The 17,117-nt window shown below is 36.6% G+C and overlaps 1 protein-coding gene across 1 annotated transcript in view; it reads right to left on the reverse strand.

Annotated features, from left to right (window-relative positions):
• Positions 1–256: 256 nt before the first annotated feature.
• The window catches only part of FOLH1B (folate hydrolase 1B), a 68,615-nt gene continuing 51,754 nt past the window's right edge, over positions 257–17,117 (reverse strand). Inside the window, exons 13-19 of the mRNA XM_035009406.1 lie at positions 15,706–15,773; positions 12,803–12,894; positions 11,141–11,231; positions 6,051–6,315; positions 5,689–5,770; positions 2,210–2,302; positions 257–656 (exon numbers count right to left, since the gene is read on the reverse strand). Coding sequence (XP_034865297.1) covers positions 467–656; positions 2,210–2,302; positions 5,689–5,770; positions 6,051–6,315; positions 11,141–11,231; positions 12,803–12,894; positions 15,706–15,773 — 881 coding nt within the window. The 3' untranslated portion in view covers positions 257–466. The remainder of the gene's footprint in view (positions 657–2,209; positions 2,303–5,688; positions 5,771–6,050; positions 6,316–11,140; positions 11,232–12,802; positions 12,895–15,705; positions 15,774–17,117) is intronic.

Raw genomic sequence — 17,117 nt, forward strand, 5'->3', positions numbered from 1 at the left:
GTACATAATGTTACATATACCCTTTGATATAAATAGGATATTTGCTAATTTAATAAACATAATTATCCTTTGTGGTATAGAGTGACTATATTTACCCCAGAATGATTAGACCAGAGTAGCTCAACTAGTTTGCTAAGATAGTGATCTCTCAGCCCTGGGTGGCCAGTAGGGCTGATGCCAGTGCTGAATTAGACTCGATTCCCTATAATGCCACATAGGAGTTTTAATATAGTAGGCGTTTGCCTTAATTTTAACCCTTAGTTCAAATTCAGAATAACCTTTTATAATTTTAGAATAAAAATTGTCCATCTTTCTTTTTTGATTCATAGGGAGAAGAATGTTAAGATGTGTATGTGTGTGTGTGTATTAACTATATTTTTTAGTTTATTTTTTAGAATATGCCTTTCATGATTCTTTCTGAGTGATAGACCATACCTATTCAATACGGGTTCTCTGAAGAACCACCTCAGGCTACTTCTCTCAGAGTCCCTGCTGCAGCCTGCACGGTAAAGGCTGCAATGGAGATCTGTCGCTTCACTTCTCCCCAGGCTTTGGAAGGATCCACTTTGCTTTCAATATCAAACAGAGCATCATAAATTCCTGGGAATGACTCCCCTGCATACTTGTTGTGGCTGCTGGGAGCATAGATGACGTGCCTGTTGATAAAAACAGTTTGCAGTCTATCAGTTGTCCAAATGATACATACAAGAGAAAAACAGGAGCACTCTACAAGTTCTGGACTGCAGAATTCTAATCTTATGATTTGAACAAGCCCCTTGTCAGCTAAACTTCCAAGTTTAATCATCTCCAAAGTCCAGTCTATGAAGTATATGTTTTGACTTTAAACAGAGGACTTAACATGGTTCAGAGCAACAAAAATAACAATAATAGCCCCAGTAGCTTGTCACCTACTATGGATCGTGCTTGCGAGTAAATGATTTGCCTGTAATTTTTCTATTCCTTAAAAATAAACACTACAAGGGCGCCTAGGTGGCTTAGTTGGTTAAGCCTCCGACTCTTGGTTTCAGCTCAGGTCATGATCTCAGGGTCTTGGGATACAGTCCCACATCGGGCTCTACGCTCAGTGGGAAGTCTGCTTCTCTGCCTCTCGCTCCCTCTCCTCCTGCTTGCACATGCATGTACATCCTCTCTCTCTAAAATACATAAATAAATCTTAAAAAAAAAAACTCTACAAAATTGATACTAGCATTTCAAAAAGGAGGAAATTGAGATCTAAGAGATTAAGTGATTAGTCTCAAGCTACATTGCAAAAAAGTACTGACTTTTCACTATCCCACTTTACCTCCTGAAATGTAGCACAGTTGTGATTATTAAAGTCCTATTTGTGACCTGCCAACCTACTATTGTGTTTTTTCTCTTTAAAAAAAGAGATATACTAACATGTTAGAATGCCCAGCTTAAAGCATGAATAATTATTAAAAACAATTTTGAAAGCATAACATGACCTAGGTAGAAGGTGATATTTTATTGAAAGACCTATGTCAGTTCATGTCATAACCCATGAAGGGAAGGATAAGTTCCCAAGCAAAGAGGTAAAGAAGGAAAGAAGCACAACCGTGCTGCCATTGGGGAACCAGTCACATGCCTGGATGATGCCCTTACTCCTAATTCTGATCCTCTGATAATCCATAAACAGAAAGACAGGGCCATTTCTCACTAGTCACTCATCTAATTTGTTCTGCAGTTCCTAGTAAGATCAATCTAATGTTCATCACTGATGTTTATCAGAAATATTTACAATTGTTAAAAATTAGAAAAAAAGTGAACATTAGGAGAATGAGTATATAAATACATACTTTATATATTTTACATATATTTATTATGTCTTATGTGTATACATACATAAAGAAAATATATGTAAAATGAGAGGAGGCTAAAATTATATAAACCAAATATAAGCATGATTTTATAACTAATTGACAGAATTGGGGTGATTTTATTTTCTACTTGTGACTTTGTTGATCTTTTAAATTTCCTACAATGAACATATATTCTTTATAATCAGAAGTAAAAAAGATATTAAAAATAAAAAATGCAGCAATCACATTACATTATATGAAGAAATAATATATCATTTGCCACATATATTTTGAAATTTCTATTTGCTTATAAGAAATCAACTATATTTTTTCCACAGCGCAAAAAAGAAAAAATAAAGATATAATCAGGAGTCATATTTTATCCTTACCTATAGAAAGGCCTGTCTGGTAATCCTAAAGGATCAATAAATGCTCGTTCCAAAAACATCAGTTGATCGTTCATAATTCTCAATAATATTGGGCTAAACAACAAAACAAATACAGTTGTCACTTCGTGAGAAAGCATGCACTGCACAGCAAACTAAAAATTCACAACAAAATTAAATATAACTAATATATCTTAAATCTCTATGATATGTAAATTAAGAACAATAGTATACATGGTTACATTTTTTTTATTATGTTATGTTAATCACCATACATTACATCATTAGTTTTTGATGTAGTGATCCATGATTCATTGTTTGCGTATAACACCCAGTGCTCCATTCGATATGTGCCCTCTTTAATACCCATCACCAGGCTAACCCATCCCCCACCCCCTCCCCTCTAGAACCCTCAGTTTGTTTTTCAGAGTCCATAGTCTCTCATGGTTCATCTCCCCCTCCGATTTCCCCCCCCCTTCATTCTTCCCTTCCTGCTATCTTCTTTTTTTTTTTTTTTTTAACATATAATGTATTATTTGTTTCAGAGGTACAGGTCTGTGATTCAACAGTCTTGCACGCTTCACAGCGCTCACCATAGCACATACCCTCCCCAATGTCTATCACCCAGGCACCCCATTCCTCCCACCCCCTACCACTCCATGGTTACATTTTTAAAATCCTATAAAATACTATTCTGCTGAGGCTTATAAAACCACATAAAGTTATATGTGCCAGTTGAAAAAGACAACAGTAATTTGTATTTATTTTGAAATAATAATTAATTGGCAAACCTAGGTATTTAAATATAGGCAAGATGTTTTTCATCTTAGGTATCCTAATAATCTACTCAAAGAAATCATTTCGATATTGAATGGGATAGTCTATTAATGGTTAGTAGGTCTCCAGAAATAGGTTTCTGGAGAAAGAAAATTATGCATATTTACCAAACCATAGGCAATGTTTTATTATTATTTTATTATTATTAAAGCCAAATGTCCTAGAAAATCATAATCCATTTCTATAAGGCACTTTGCCAGAGGGAGGAAAGATCATAGTTTTAAAGACAGAAAATCAACTTCATAGAATATATGGTGTTTGGAATCCCCTTAAGATTTATTTTTCATTGTTGATTTTTTTTAACCCACACACAAATTTGGAAGGATCTGTAAAGTATAAGGAAAAAAAAATCCCATACTCACCCCAGGACGACACAGTTATTATACTAATTGGTTTACTTTGAATTTTTCTCTATATTTGTTCAATAAAAAGTAATCAAACTGTTTACAATTTTAAACATTTTTGGTTTGCTTCACATTTTATTGTAAATATCTCATATTTCCTTTGTAATCACCTATTTCAATGTTTATGAAATGTTCAAATTGGAGGACATCTAACTTTTAGATAGATCTCTTAGGTATTGATTGTTTTGAATGATTTGATATTTTTTAATAAACTATTTCTATTTTATTATTATTATTTTAAAAATATTTTTTTTATTTGACACAGAGAGAGAAAGCATACAAGCAGGAGGAGAGGCAGAGGGAGAGGGAGAAATAGGCTCCCCACTGAGCAGGGAGCCCCATATGGGGCTCAATCCCAGGACCCCGAGATCATGACCTGAGCCAAAGGCAGATGTTTAACCGACTGAGCCACCCAGGAGCCCCTATTTTTTTAATTAATTATTTATTTATTTATTTATTGAAAGAGCATGAGCGGGGGGAGGGGTGGGTAGGGGGAGAGGGAGAGAGAGAATCTTAAGCAGGCTCCACGCCCAGCATGGAGCCTGATGTGGAGCTCTGTCTCATGACCCTGAGATCATGACCTGAGCTGAAATCAAGAGTCGGATGTTTAACCAACTGAGCCACTCGGGAGCCCTTTGAATTGTTTGGTATTACAATTCATATCTTTTTCTGAGAAGCCCTTTTTTCTTTCCAAACTTGAAATTCTTTCCTGAAGAAAAGGTCCAAGAAATGGAAATACTATGGCAAAGTCTAAGAACTCTGTAAATGGCTCTTGAAACTTTAATAGTATGTATTTATGCTTTTCAGGTTTCTACTTTTTATTTTTATTTATTTATTTTTTCAAAAAGGTTTTTAAAACAATTCACAATGCTATCAGAAAAGTGAGAAAGCATCTGATCCAGGGCACCATCTCTAGTGCAATGTGTACAAGCAAGTTTTAAATCATTACTAAGTTGATACAAAAACAGTATAACGTTATTTCAAAAGTAGTATGATGTTATTTTCATCTATATTTTTTAATCAGTAGTTAATTTGAATGTTTTTTTTAATCTGTTTCTGTACAAGTACTGTCTTCTTTTTGAATTGTCTTGCCCATTGTCAACATTTTCAGCTTTGTTCTTTTGGATTTTCTTACCAATTTTCAAAAAAATATTTTTATAATGTTTATATTACTCCCTTTCCATATTTGCTGGAGAAGAGCTTTCCCAATTTTCTATCTTTGCTTTTGATGATTGACTTTCATATTATGAACCATTTCAGTGTTCTCAAACCTGATTGCTTTGTCATTTCCCTGTTGCTTCTAAACTTGGAATTTCACTTCCAAGAAATCTCAACTTTTAATAAAGAATTTTTCTACAACCATTGCTTATGATTGCGTGTGATGTGAAGTGAGATTCTGAACTCACTTTCTTATCAGTTGCTAAAAGAGCTTAAACAACATTATTGTTGAATATATCTTTCTTCCTCCATTTATTGTTGATGTGTCCTCATTACAAACACATTTTTTTTACCCAAATACATTCCTATATGTCACTCATCTATTTTTGGACTGCCTGCTCTTATCTTTCAATGTATTTCTGCATCAGTCCCTAAGGATTTGATATCCGTATCATCAAAATAGGCTTAATAAACAGTAGAAGTTCACTTTCAAAATTCTACTTCAAAAAAATTTCCTTAATATCCTCTCATGATTTTTCTCCCATCTTTAAGTTCTATTCCAATTACGTTTACTTTGGTGATTGCACACAGAATGAATCCTAAATGCTTAATATTAGAAGAAAACTGGCTTCCCAATACTTGTTGTTCTGGAGAAAGAATTTTATCAGGTGGAAGTAGAAATGAGAAACTCTGGAGGTAATGACATTAAGAAGAGGAAGAAAAGAAAGTGTGTTCTGGAAATAGGAGAAGTTGGTTGAAGTATGATGGACAGACATTGAAAGAACAAGAGACAAAGCTAGTAAAAGCTAGGGTCATGCAGTGGAGGCCCCTCAGTGCTAAGGTGGGAATTTTGTCACTAATCAGCTGGTAGTTAAGGAGGTGCTGGCTTTTCTCAGCACAGGGCGGCCACTCAGAAAGTTAGAGGTGGGTCTTGCAGAGATAGGGCAGCCCTGTACAGGATGCCTTAAGGTGGAGAGACAGGAGCAAAACACTTTACAAAGACATTTCAGCAACAAAGATGTCAATTAGTATGTCTTTTTCATTGTATCTATTATAGGCATAACTTAAAAATGTAGAACATACTTGTTTTTGTCCAAGTGTTGAAGTCTCTCACTGAACTTAGAAGCAATTTCAGTAAAGTTCGTCACAGCAGAGAAAAGTGAATCTGAAATAGAAATCGGGGCCTAATGGCGTTGTCCTATGGCTTATGCAAAGGGAACAGTATACGAAGCTGTTTGTTCTCTTCTGCATTTTACAAGCTATTTATATTTTATATATTACAAGAGGAGCATCAGTGAAATGACAAATACATTTATAGATGTAAACAAAATGTCTGATCATAGGGACTGGCAATAAATAATAAATGGACTAAAGTAGATAATAACATTTTGGAGATTAACTGAAGCACAGAGATAATGAATTTTGAAAGAGGTGGTGTAGCATACCAAATGACACACTGTATGTTTTCATTTCTTGTGGATGTTTCATTGAAATATTGTAGATTTTGTCAGCATACTTTCTCAAAACTATAGCATAATCTCGACAGTCAAATGGGAGCACTATGGAATTGGCTAGTTCAAATACCATCCCTCCTCGAACCTGGGCCACAGCGAGGTGATACTTAAAAGTTGGATCATAAAACTTTTCCACCAATTCATATGTTTCAGAGACACTGTGATACAAAGGATAGCTCCTGGATTTGCTTGTTGCCTACAGAAAGGAAACAACAACAACAACAACAACACAAAACGCACACACACAAAATATATCTCATAAAATAGCTTATAATAAAATGCATAGTACCATATTTACTATTAATACTAGTAAAACTGTTTTGGTCAGTAATGAATAAAGGAATGTATTTAAGAACCTCAATAAGCCACTTACTAAAGGGTTAATATTATAATGTTAAAAGATACCCCAGATGTGGAATTAAAAAATATGTGTATACAACATAAATGATAGTATAAAAATTATCTGAAAGGGCCTAAAGTCTTGCCTTCAAGGATACAGGAGATGTGAAAATGTGGGCGCCTGGGTGGCTCAGTTGGTTAAGCGACTGCTTTCGGCTCAGGTCATGATCCTGAAGTCCCTGGATCGAGTTCTGCATCGGGCTCCCTGCTCAGCAGGGAGTCTGCTTCTCCCTCTGACCCTCCCCCCTCTCATGTGCTCTCTCTCTTTCATTCTCTCTGTCTCAAATAAATAAATAAAATCTTTAAAAAAAAAGAGATGTGAAAATGTTCCTGAAACAAAGACAAGATAATGTTGCATTTCAGTACAAATAATTTAAGAAAACAGGGAATTGTTGGAGGTGATTGTAAATGAGCATTATACAATATTATATAGGATAATGCTGCAAGTTGTTAATGACTGAAATTCCACAAATGGATGATTCTCTGACAAGCAGCATTCAGAAGCATGAAGAATCCACACAGTGAGGGGTTCAGGAGTGGATCCAGAGTCTCACGAAGGAGAGAGAAGGAATGCTCAGACATACATAAGACACCAAGAACATACACAAAAGGCAAGCAGCAAGGACTTTCCAAACTTTGAATTGCTGATTTATGCCTTTTGCCTGCCTTATTTAGCTATTTATGTTTTTATTGATATAGAAGAACACTTTATATAGCAGTGTGTTGAAGAGGCTAGGATTCTAAAATTAGACAGCTGGAGTTTGAATCCAGGCTTTAGGATTTATTACCAAATAACTTTGGGTGGTTACTAACCCAAAGATTATTAGCTTTTCTTTACTGTAGTATTCTTATGAGTAAAACATAGATAATATTAACATCTACCCTCACCCCACTCCCATCTAGCCCTGCCTAACTTCCTACTCCAATGGTAGGATTAAAGATTTCCTGTCTGGAGAGAATAACTAGTCCAAGAGAAAAGATCTATAGATTCTGTAGACCTATAGTTGTTGCCTCCCCTAAAGCATCTAGAAGAGGCATTCTTGATCACTCTTCTCTGAAGCTTCCCATTTGACAATTGCCACGCTTGCATACAGGGCTTTGGTCAGCTTTTTATAGACTCACTCCTAAATAAGACAGGTTGCCAAAGATGCCCAGGTATTTGAAAACAGCCTTTGACTTCAAAGATACAGACCAAACACACATACTAAAATAAAATCAACTCGGGTGCCTGGGTGGCTCACTTGGTTAAGCGACTGCCTTTGGCTCAGGTCATGATCCGGAATCCTGGGATCGAGCAGGGAGCCTGCTTCTCCCTCTGACCCTCTCCCCTCTCATGCTGTTTCTCTCTCTCTCTCTCTCAAATAAATAAAAAAATAAATAAAATCTTTAAAAAAAAGTTTAAAAAAAATAAATCAACTCAAGAGTAAGGAGGTACTCCATAGAAGGAAGGGAAGCTTAATAATAACAACAAGAGTAATAAAGATTTCAATAAAAAAAAATGAATGACAGAGTTGAGAAAAATATTCCTGATAGTAAAAAAAAGACACAGATAGAAACAAAAGATAAAAAATGAACACACCAGAAAATAATCCCTAGATGTTAAACAACTAGTAATAGTTCAAAAAAGACAAAAGAGGGAAGAAGTGGTCAAAGGGAAATGCATTCCCTCCAACTGCAAGACGTGGGTTTCCAGACCAAAGGGCCCACTCTGTGCCCAGCCCAGTGTGAGGAAAAATGGTATAACCAAGGCACACATGCACACCAAGGACAACATGGGAGATACTAAAACCTTCCTTTAAAAAAAATCATGGTACCGGTGTGAAAACAGACACATGGATCAATGAATGAAATAGAATAAAGAACCCAGAAATAAATCCATACATATGTGGTCATTTAATCAATGACAAAGGTGGCAAGAATGACACAGTGGGGAAAGGACAGTCTCTTGAATAAATAGTACTGGGAAAACTGGACCACTACATGAAGAAGAATGAAACTGGACCACTTTCTTACCCCATATACAAAAATAAATTCAAAATGGATGAAAGACTTGAACTGAAGACCTGTAACATTAAAACTCTTAGAAGAAAACATGAGCAGTAGGCTCTTTGACACAGCCTTAACAATATTCCCTTGGACCAGTCTCCTCCAGCAAGGGCAGCAAAGCTAAAATATACACATGGGACTACATGAGAATAAAAAGATTCTGCACAGCAAAGGAAACAATCAACCAAAGGAAAGGGCAACCTACTGAGCAGGGGAAGATATTTGAAAATCATACATCCAAAATATTTAAAGAACTTGCACAACTCAGTATCAAAAACACAAACAACATGATTAAAAACTGGGCAAAGGAGAAAAAAAACTGGGCCGATGACTTGAATATACATTTTTACAAAGAAGACACAAAGATGTCCAACAGGTACATAAAAAATGTTCAACATCACTAATCTTCAGAGAAATGCAAATCAAAATCAAAATATTACATCATACCTGTCAGATTGGCTATTATCTAAAAAGCAAAATACAATAAGTGTTGGCGAGGTTGTAGAGAAAATGAACCTTCATACAGTGTTGGTGGGAATGCAAACTGGTGCAGTCACTGTGGAAAATAGTAAGGAGATTCCTCAAAAATTTAAAAATAGATCTACCATACAATCCAGAAGTTCCACTGCTGGGTATTTATAAGAAGACAATGAAAACATTAATTCAAAAAGATACATGCACTCCCTATGTTCTCTGCATTATTTACAACAGCCAAGATATGGAAGTAGCCTAAGTGTCCATCATACACACACACACACACACAGGAATATTAGCCATAAAAAAGAATGAAATCTTGCCATTTGCAATATGGATGGACCTAGAGGGTATTACGCTAAGTGAAATAAGTCAGAGAAAGACAGAATACCACACGATTCCTTATATGTGGAATCTAAAAAACAAAACAAATGAACACACAAAACAAAAACAGACTCACAGATACAAAAAACAAACTGCTGTTGGTTACCAGAGGGGAAGGGTTAGAGGGCAGGAAAAATAGGTAAAGGGCTTTAAGGGGTACAAACTTTCAGTGATAAAATAACTAAGTCCTAGAGATGTTAATGTACAGCACAGGGAATATAGTCAGTAATATTGTAATAACTTTGTATATCGTTAGATGGTAACTAGATATTGTGGGGATCATTTTGTAATGCTTAAAAACACCGAATCACTATGATGCACATCTGAAACTAGTAAGATATTGAATGCCAATTATACTTCAATAAAAGGAAAAAATCAGAGCCAAGGGATCAGGGGTCAAATAGCACCAAATTTCTCAACAGCAATCCTGCAGCCTGGAAGATACTGAGGGATGAGTTCAGAATTCTGAAGACATAGAATTTTCAACCAAAACTTTGTGCCCACACAAACTATCCAAGAATTGTGTTGGTATAAATGTATTTCAGACACAGAAGGGCTTTTGCTTTGATACACCCTTTTCAAGAAGTTCCTGAAGGATATGCTCCAAACATACTAAAGAATAAACAAGAAAAAGGAAGAGACAAAATCCAGGAAAGAGAAGATGCAAAACAGGAGAGAAGTGAAGGTCTCTCAGACTTCTCAATGAAAGAAAATTTCACAGACAAGAGCTGTGTCACAGGCAAAGAAAACCACTAGAGAATCCAGAGGAGCAGGAGAAAAAGAACCCAAGGGGGAAAAAGAAATCTGCCAGATCACCCGATGCGTTTGAATACCCTGAAACTTTGTGTTGGATACATGGAGGGGGAAAAAAAAAGATATTCTAATCCACAGTATGGTAAAATGATAGACTGAGAAAATGCAATGAGGGAAAGTATTTGGGAGTTGGGAGAAAAAGTGATAAAGAAACGCTAAATGCCTATCTTTCCTCATGAGAAGTAAATGGATGATACATCAAACTGAAAAATAAATAAATAGCAGCAGGAGCATAGCATGTATAAGCATGCAGATAGATGTCAGAAGAAACCAATGAAAAAGTTGAAAAAATGTGAATCTGTTGAACAGAATTAGAGATGGGACAAGCCTGCAAGTGGAATAAGAGACCAGTGTTTTTCTTCATACACCCTTACAGAACTGTATGACATTTTGTGAACTATGTTCCTATGTTACTTTGGTAAACATAAAACTATAAAATTGTCATTACCATCAGCGGCAACAATGGTAGGAAAAAAAATCATGACCTGTATATGTGTTCATTGCTTCTTGTGCCATAGAGCATAATTTTCATGTTTACCGACTAGAGATAGAATGGGATAAAAATCCAAACATCTGCTGGTCTGGATACTAATTCATCTTTGGAATAACAGGTAGGGAGGAGTCAAAGACAATTTCTACACTTCTAGTGTAAGTAACTGGGTGAAAGCAATGCCACCTAATGAAACAGAAAATATATTTAAGGGAGAACATGCAAGTTCAAGTTCTAAGGCTTAGGATACCCGATTCAGGCATTACCCCATGTGATAGTAGCATGACCTCAACCACTTCTGCTTTAAATTCCTCTATTTCTCTAGGGCTTATGTCACCCTTTTTCTATTCCAGAATGATTTGTGTAGCTAAAATATATTCATAAGTAATCTTGAAAAACGTACTGACAGACTTACCCAATTTTTAGTGTACCGTGCTCTGCCTGAAGCAATTCCAAGTCTTTGGAAGAACACCTCAAAGTCATTACCAGATCCCAACTTACTAATCCTTTTAGGGATAAAATAGGAGGTTATTTGAGTAGTTTCTTCAGTGAGTACAAATTAAAGATTAATTAAACTCCATTCTTGCTCTTATAAATATCATTTTTCTTTATAAAAATCACATCAGACAAGCAACAACAACAAAAAGTAATTGAGAGGAATATCAGTCCTGATCATAAAGTATCTACTTCCATAAGACTGTTTTGGGTAGTAGGGACCATTGTTCTTTTGGGTTCCTGGACCCAATTCCAACATGTGGAGGGGAATGTGTGGTGTTTCCCATATCAGCAACAAGCAATGCTTGGGTGTCCTCCAACTCAACTCAGTTCTGACACTGAAGGTAGCACCAGATTCCACAGGTGAATGGCTCAGTCCCACAAGACTGCCCCTCCACTGATTTCAGAAGCCAACCACAAACCCAGATTGTTATCTGTGTTTCTGACCAACGGGTGACATATTGGAGATTCCCAAGTTCCCTTCCTTGCTTTCGATTAATTTGCTAGAGCTGTTCCCAGAACCCAGAGAACCATTTTATTTACTAGATCACTGGTTTATTATAAAAGGATGTAACTCAGGAACAGCCAGATGGAGGAGGTGCAGAGGGCAAGGTGTGGGGAAAGGGTGCTGAGCCGTCCACACCCTCCCCAGGTATGCCACTCTGCTCTAAGTTCCATGTATCCACCAATGTGGGAGCTCTCTGAACCCTGTCTTCTTGGGTTTGTATCTTCATTACAAAGGCACAATTGATTAAATCATTGGCCATTGCAAAGTGATTCAACCTCTGCTCATGGGGTGGGACTGAAAGTCCCAATTCTCTAATTATATAGTTGGTTCTCCTGGCCATCAGCCCGCATCCTTAGGTGGGGTCCAAAGGTCACCCTGCTAACACAAAAAGAGACACCCTTGTCTCTTTCATCACTTAGAACATTCTAAAGATTTTGGGAGCTCTCTGTGCCACAAAAGGGGCCAAAGATCTAATATATACTTCCTATTATAAATCATAGTATCACAATTGCATAAGTTACTTTTTTTTTAAAAAGATTCATTAAGTTGGAAAATATTTTCCCTCAACTTATTTTATCGTCTGTATTTGTTGTTCATGATAAAGTTAAAAGAAGCAGATTTTTTTTTAGATAATTCAGATGTAAATCCTACCTTAAAAATTTTTAGTTATTCATACTCTTGATAGGTATAATCTTATCTATAATCAATCTATATCTCTGAGATAGTTATTCCTCTAACCTTGCTTGTGAAGACATAACCATATTGAAATGATGCCTATATTTTTCTTAGAGTAACTATTTTTTAACTGTATGATATTCAGAAAAAAGAAAATGTATCAAGTAACTAAGGGACAGAAATGCGAGAACTACTTTCCGCCATTATAACTTTTGACTTATACACTGCCTGCTCAAAAAAGAACCACTTTTAGATGGCCTACAGATTTAACTTCAAAACACATAGTAATATTTTATTTGAGAAACAAAGCATCACCTTCCCTTTATCACTGAAAGAAAATACACTTTCATTTTCAACCCAATCCTATGCTGTATCTAGTAGAAAGTCTTGTTTGCTTACCTGGGCATGCCACTGAACTCCGGTGAAGGACTTTTTCCATTCCAGCTCTCATAAAGAGATTTGCCTTCAAAACCTTCATCGGGGCTTTGGAGCTACACAGATTAAAAGGGAAAAAAAGAAAATACTTATAAATCAGATATTTTAAAATTTAAATGTCCATTAACCAGGGAATGAATAACTAAACTATATTCAGCAAAACACGTGATGCAATTCATACATTAGCAGTCATTAAGAATTACAACAATGAGTTTCTGACAATAGGGAAAATGTTCATGCTATTATATATAAGTGTGGCTATTACAAGAAATACATGATGTGTATGGAAAAGAAGGCCAAATTATTACCAAGCTACTGTATGCAAATGAATGGTCTTACTGTAAGATTTTTTGGGCTATTTTTTCTGAATTGAGGGAGGCTGCTCTCAAAAACAATTTCTCTCCTCTTATAAAAAAGAAAATGGGGGCGCCTGGGTGGCTCAGTCGTTAAGTGTCTGCCTTTGGCTCAGGTCATGATCCCAGGGTCCTGGGATCAAGCCCCACATCAGGCTCCCTGCTCGGCGGGAAGCCCGCTTCTCCCTCTCCCACTCCCCCTGCTTGTGTTCCTGCTCTCGCTCTCTCTCTCTCTGTCATATAAATAAATAAAATCTTAAAAAAAAAAAAGAAAATGAAAGGAAGCAAGGTGATTAAGAGAAGGTATTTCTTTTAATATTGCTTCTTGTCAGTAAGGTTGCTAAAGTCATTAAATAATACACAATAAAAACAAATGCATTAATATCTTAATTAATTATTTATTATAATTGTGTTAAATATTGGGCTTTAAATACATTTTCTGGTTTTATAGATGAGAAAACTAAGGAAAAAAAATATGACCTAATATTGAGTTCTAGACCTATTCTTGAAATCTAGCGCATTAGATGTTATGCCGAAAACATTTCACAAACTAATTATAAATTTTCCATCACTATTCATGGGTTATTTATTATACATTATATGGTATACAGTGTTTTTATATTATATTTCATAAAAGTCCTATGTTCTATTTTTTTTTTAAAGATTTTATTTATTTATTTATTAGAGAGCGAGCAAGAGAGAAACAGCATGAGAGGGGAGAGGGTCAGAGGGAGAAGCAGGCTCCCCGCTGAGCCGGGAGCTCAATGTGGGACTTGATCCCAGGACCCTGGGATCATGACCTGAGCCCAAGGCAGTCACTTAACCAACTGAGCCACCCAGGTGCCCCTATGTTCTATTTTTCAACAAATTTAATTTTTAAAAGTTTATAGAGTACCTATGTTGTTTAAGACTTTTTGTGAATGCCAGGGATACGAAGCTCAGTAAGACACATTACATACTCTCTATGAGTGAGAACTACAGGTAAAGATGTGGAATGCAATGTGCTAGGTGCAAAGGTCTATGGGAACACAAATAAATTTGCATAAGCATGAGGAGAGAGTCAGAACTTAGGTTAACAGAAATTATGTTATTAATTTGTAAAGTATGAATAAATAGGCAACAAAAGAATTTCACTCAAGCTTATAAATTGACACAAAATTTTGATATAAGGAACAGCACTGCTGCATTTATTCTAAGAAATGCGCATTTAAAACAGTGTAGAAATACAGTACTAAATGCTCAGTTTATCACTCAAATGTAAAATGCTATAAATCACTCTCCCCAAATAAAACAGAATAAAACAAACCCCCAAGCTGTCAAGCATCACATAATTTCAAATCTGACCTAGAGGGTAGTATTTTTGCAATTGTCTCCGGATGCCACCAAACCAGCCAGAAAACAAATATAACTGCCAAGCTTCCTTAGCATTTGCCTTAAATTACATGAACAGTGAACATTCTCAGAAACACCCTGTGGAGATATTTAAATTTTTACACACTTCATGGAAATCAATAAAACTGCAGGCAAATGATGCAGCTCTTGAGTAACGACATGAATTTTTTTTTTTTTTCTATTCCTAGAGGAGAAGCTAAGTCATAAGATTACATTCCATGCTTTTGAAACCAAAGGTTAGTGACATTTAAGTCTTACTGAAAACCCCTATCTGAAGGGGAATGATTGTGTTTTCCTTGGTAATTATACTTCAATTGGTAATTCTATTAAATAGGTAAGTCTTTTTTTTCCTTTCCAGTTCAAATCAGATAAGTAGCAGTAACAACAAAATCTGCCAAGCAATACGTTCTTCATGATGACAAACGCTAGGCCCAGGAGACTGAGGATCAGGACAAGGAAAGTGAAGAGCTGCCTGTCAGTCCTGGAGGAACTCAGGCACAATCTCTCTGGCAGGTTCGGGATCCTGTGCTGCTGTCGGAATTAAGAGAACTTCAGCTGTCAGCCAGTTCAGTGGGGCTCAGTGGAGTGCAGCTCAAGGCCAAAAGTCAGGAAGGGGGGGTACATGGTCTCCCCTAGCCTCTGCCCCCAAACGATTGGACCCTGGAGTCAGCGCTTGCTGTTTTTACAACATACTCCTTCTCAATCTCTTAGAAACTTCAGCTCTTCCTGCGTCCTGGGCTAATTGATATCATTACTTGAAGGAGTATAAATTAGTTTTAAAATTAAGGAGTGAAATCACAGGACCAAGTCCCGGTTCAGCTATTGCACGAGTTGTATGACTCTGGGGGCTAATGCTTTTTGATCTCAGTTTTCTCGATTTCAAATGGGGATGGTGGACACAATGCTACCCCAGGGCTGCTTCAGTAGTTGGGAGAAATGGGGTAGCATATGTAAACAGTTTATTAGATGTAATGTTCTCTGGAGTTTATTAGACGTAATATTTGCTATATGAGAGAAAGACAAGTTATAAAACAATGCAGCTGCTTAACATAATAATGGTTCCTCAAGAAAACATCATTTGTAGAACTCAAACTTTCTAAAATTATACATAATTATTTTTACCTCCTTTGTTAGGTTGTATACCAAGCTGTACATTAGTGGGGTGCAATCGACTCTCAGAGTATAGTTTCCTTAAAGATAAAGAGAGAGTGGGTTTTTATTTCATTTACTTCATTCTTTCATTCAAAGATGAATCCTAGGTCTTTACCCAGAAGGATCCTTAACATAACATAATAATAAAAAAAAACTTAAAAAAAAAACTAATGATGTAATGTATGGTGACTAACATAACATAATAAAATTAAATAATAAAAATAAACCTAAGTCCAGTAAAAACTGTCCAGCTTACTATTCAATAAAGGCATCACTGCTCACCATGGTCCTCAGTTCCAGGCATGAAACAACCCCCATCACCGCTCCAAATCTTCACCTCCCACTCTGCCCAAGCAGACTCCTGCTCAGGGGCTTTGCATATACAGTTCCCTCAGCCTGGAACAGTGTTATGCATTATATCTGCATGACTTAAAACTCCCCCTCTAGTCTAATGTCATGTTTTCTGAGAGTTTTCCCCTGAACTTCCTACCTAGAGGAGCACCCTCTCTTCCTATTATCCTAGCCGCTCTTTCTCTTTTGACCTTGCTTATTTTTCTCATTAGTTATCTTTCAAACATGTTAAATATTTGCCTTTTTATTTTCCATCCTCCCAGCAGACTAGAAGTTCCACGGGAACAGGTGTTCTCTTTTATTTGTTGCCAGGGGTTAGCACTGTCCTGGCCTTTAGCATTTACCCAATAAACATTTGTTGTAAAAATGCATTTATGGGGGCACCTAGGTGGCTCAGTCAGTTAAGCATCCAACTCTTGATTTTGGCTCAGGTCATGGTCTCAGTTTCCTGGGATCGAGCCCTGCATCGGGCTCCATGCTCAGCTTGGAGTCTGCTTGAGATTCTCTCTCTCTCTCTCTCTCTCTCTCCTTCTGCTCCACCTCCCCCCGCTTGTATGTGTGCATGCGCACACACACTCTCTCTCTCAAATAAAAGAAATAAAATCTTTTTAAAAATGCATTTATAAGGCAGATGCTCTCCAGCTAGTTCTGAATAGAGAACAGAGATGGCGTTCCCATTCCTCAGGAAATCTGTCTGATGAGTTTGAGAGTCATGAGAACCAGACAGGAGGGGTAACCTCAAGAAGTTGTGGGAGTACAGGGAGGGAAGGCTAAAGCATGATGGGGGCCTGGGGAAGGGAAAGTTAAGACAACTTCATCAAGGATTAGCCTGTACAAATGCCCAGAAATATAAAAGTACACGATGTACTCAAAGAATGGCCAGCAACTCTTATCACAAAGCTTCAGATCCATGTCTGGGGACAGCAAAAGTTGAGGCTTTAAAAATAAGTAGACACCCCAGCAGAACTGTTCATGGAACTTAAAAGGCTGGTTCTAAAATTCAACTGAAGAATAAATATGCACAAATTTTA

The sequence above is a fragment of the Mirounga leonina genome, unplaced genomic scaffold (genome assembly GCF_011800145.1).
Source record: "Mirounga leonina isolate KUSES-001 unplaced genomic scaffold, KU_Mleo_1.0 Mir_153, whole genome shotgun sequence".
NCBI classification, from domain to species: Eukaryota; Metazoa; Chordata; class Mammalia; order Carnivora; family Phocidae; genus Mirounga; species Mirounga leonina.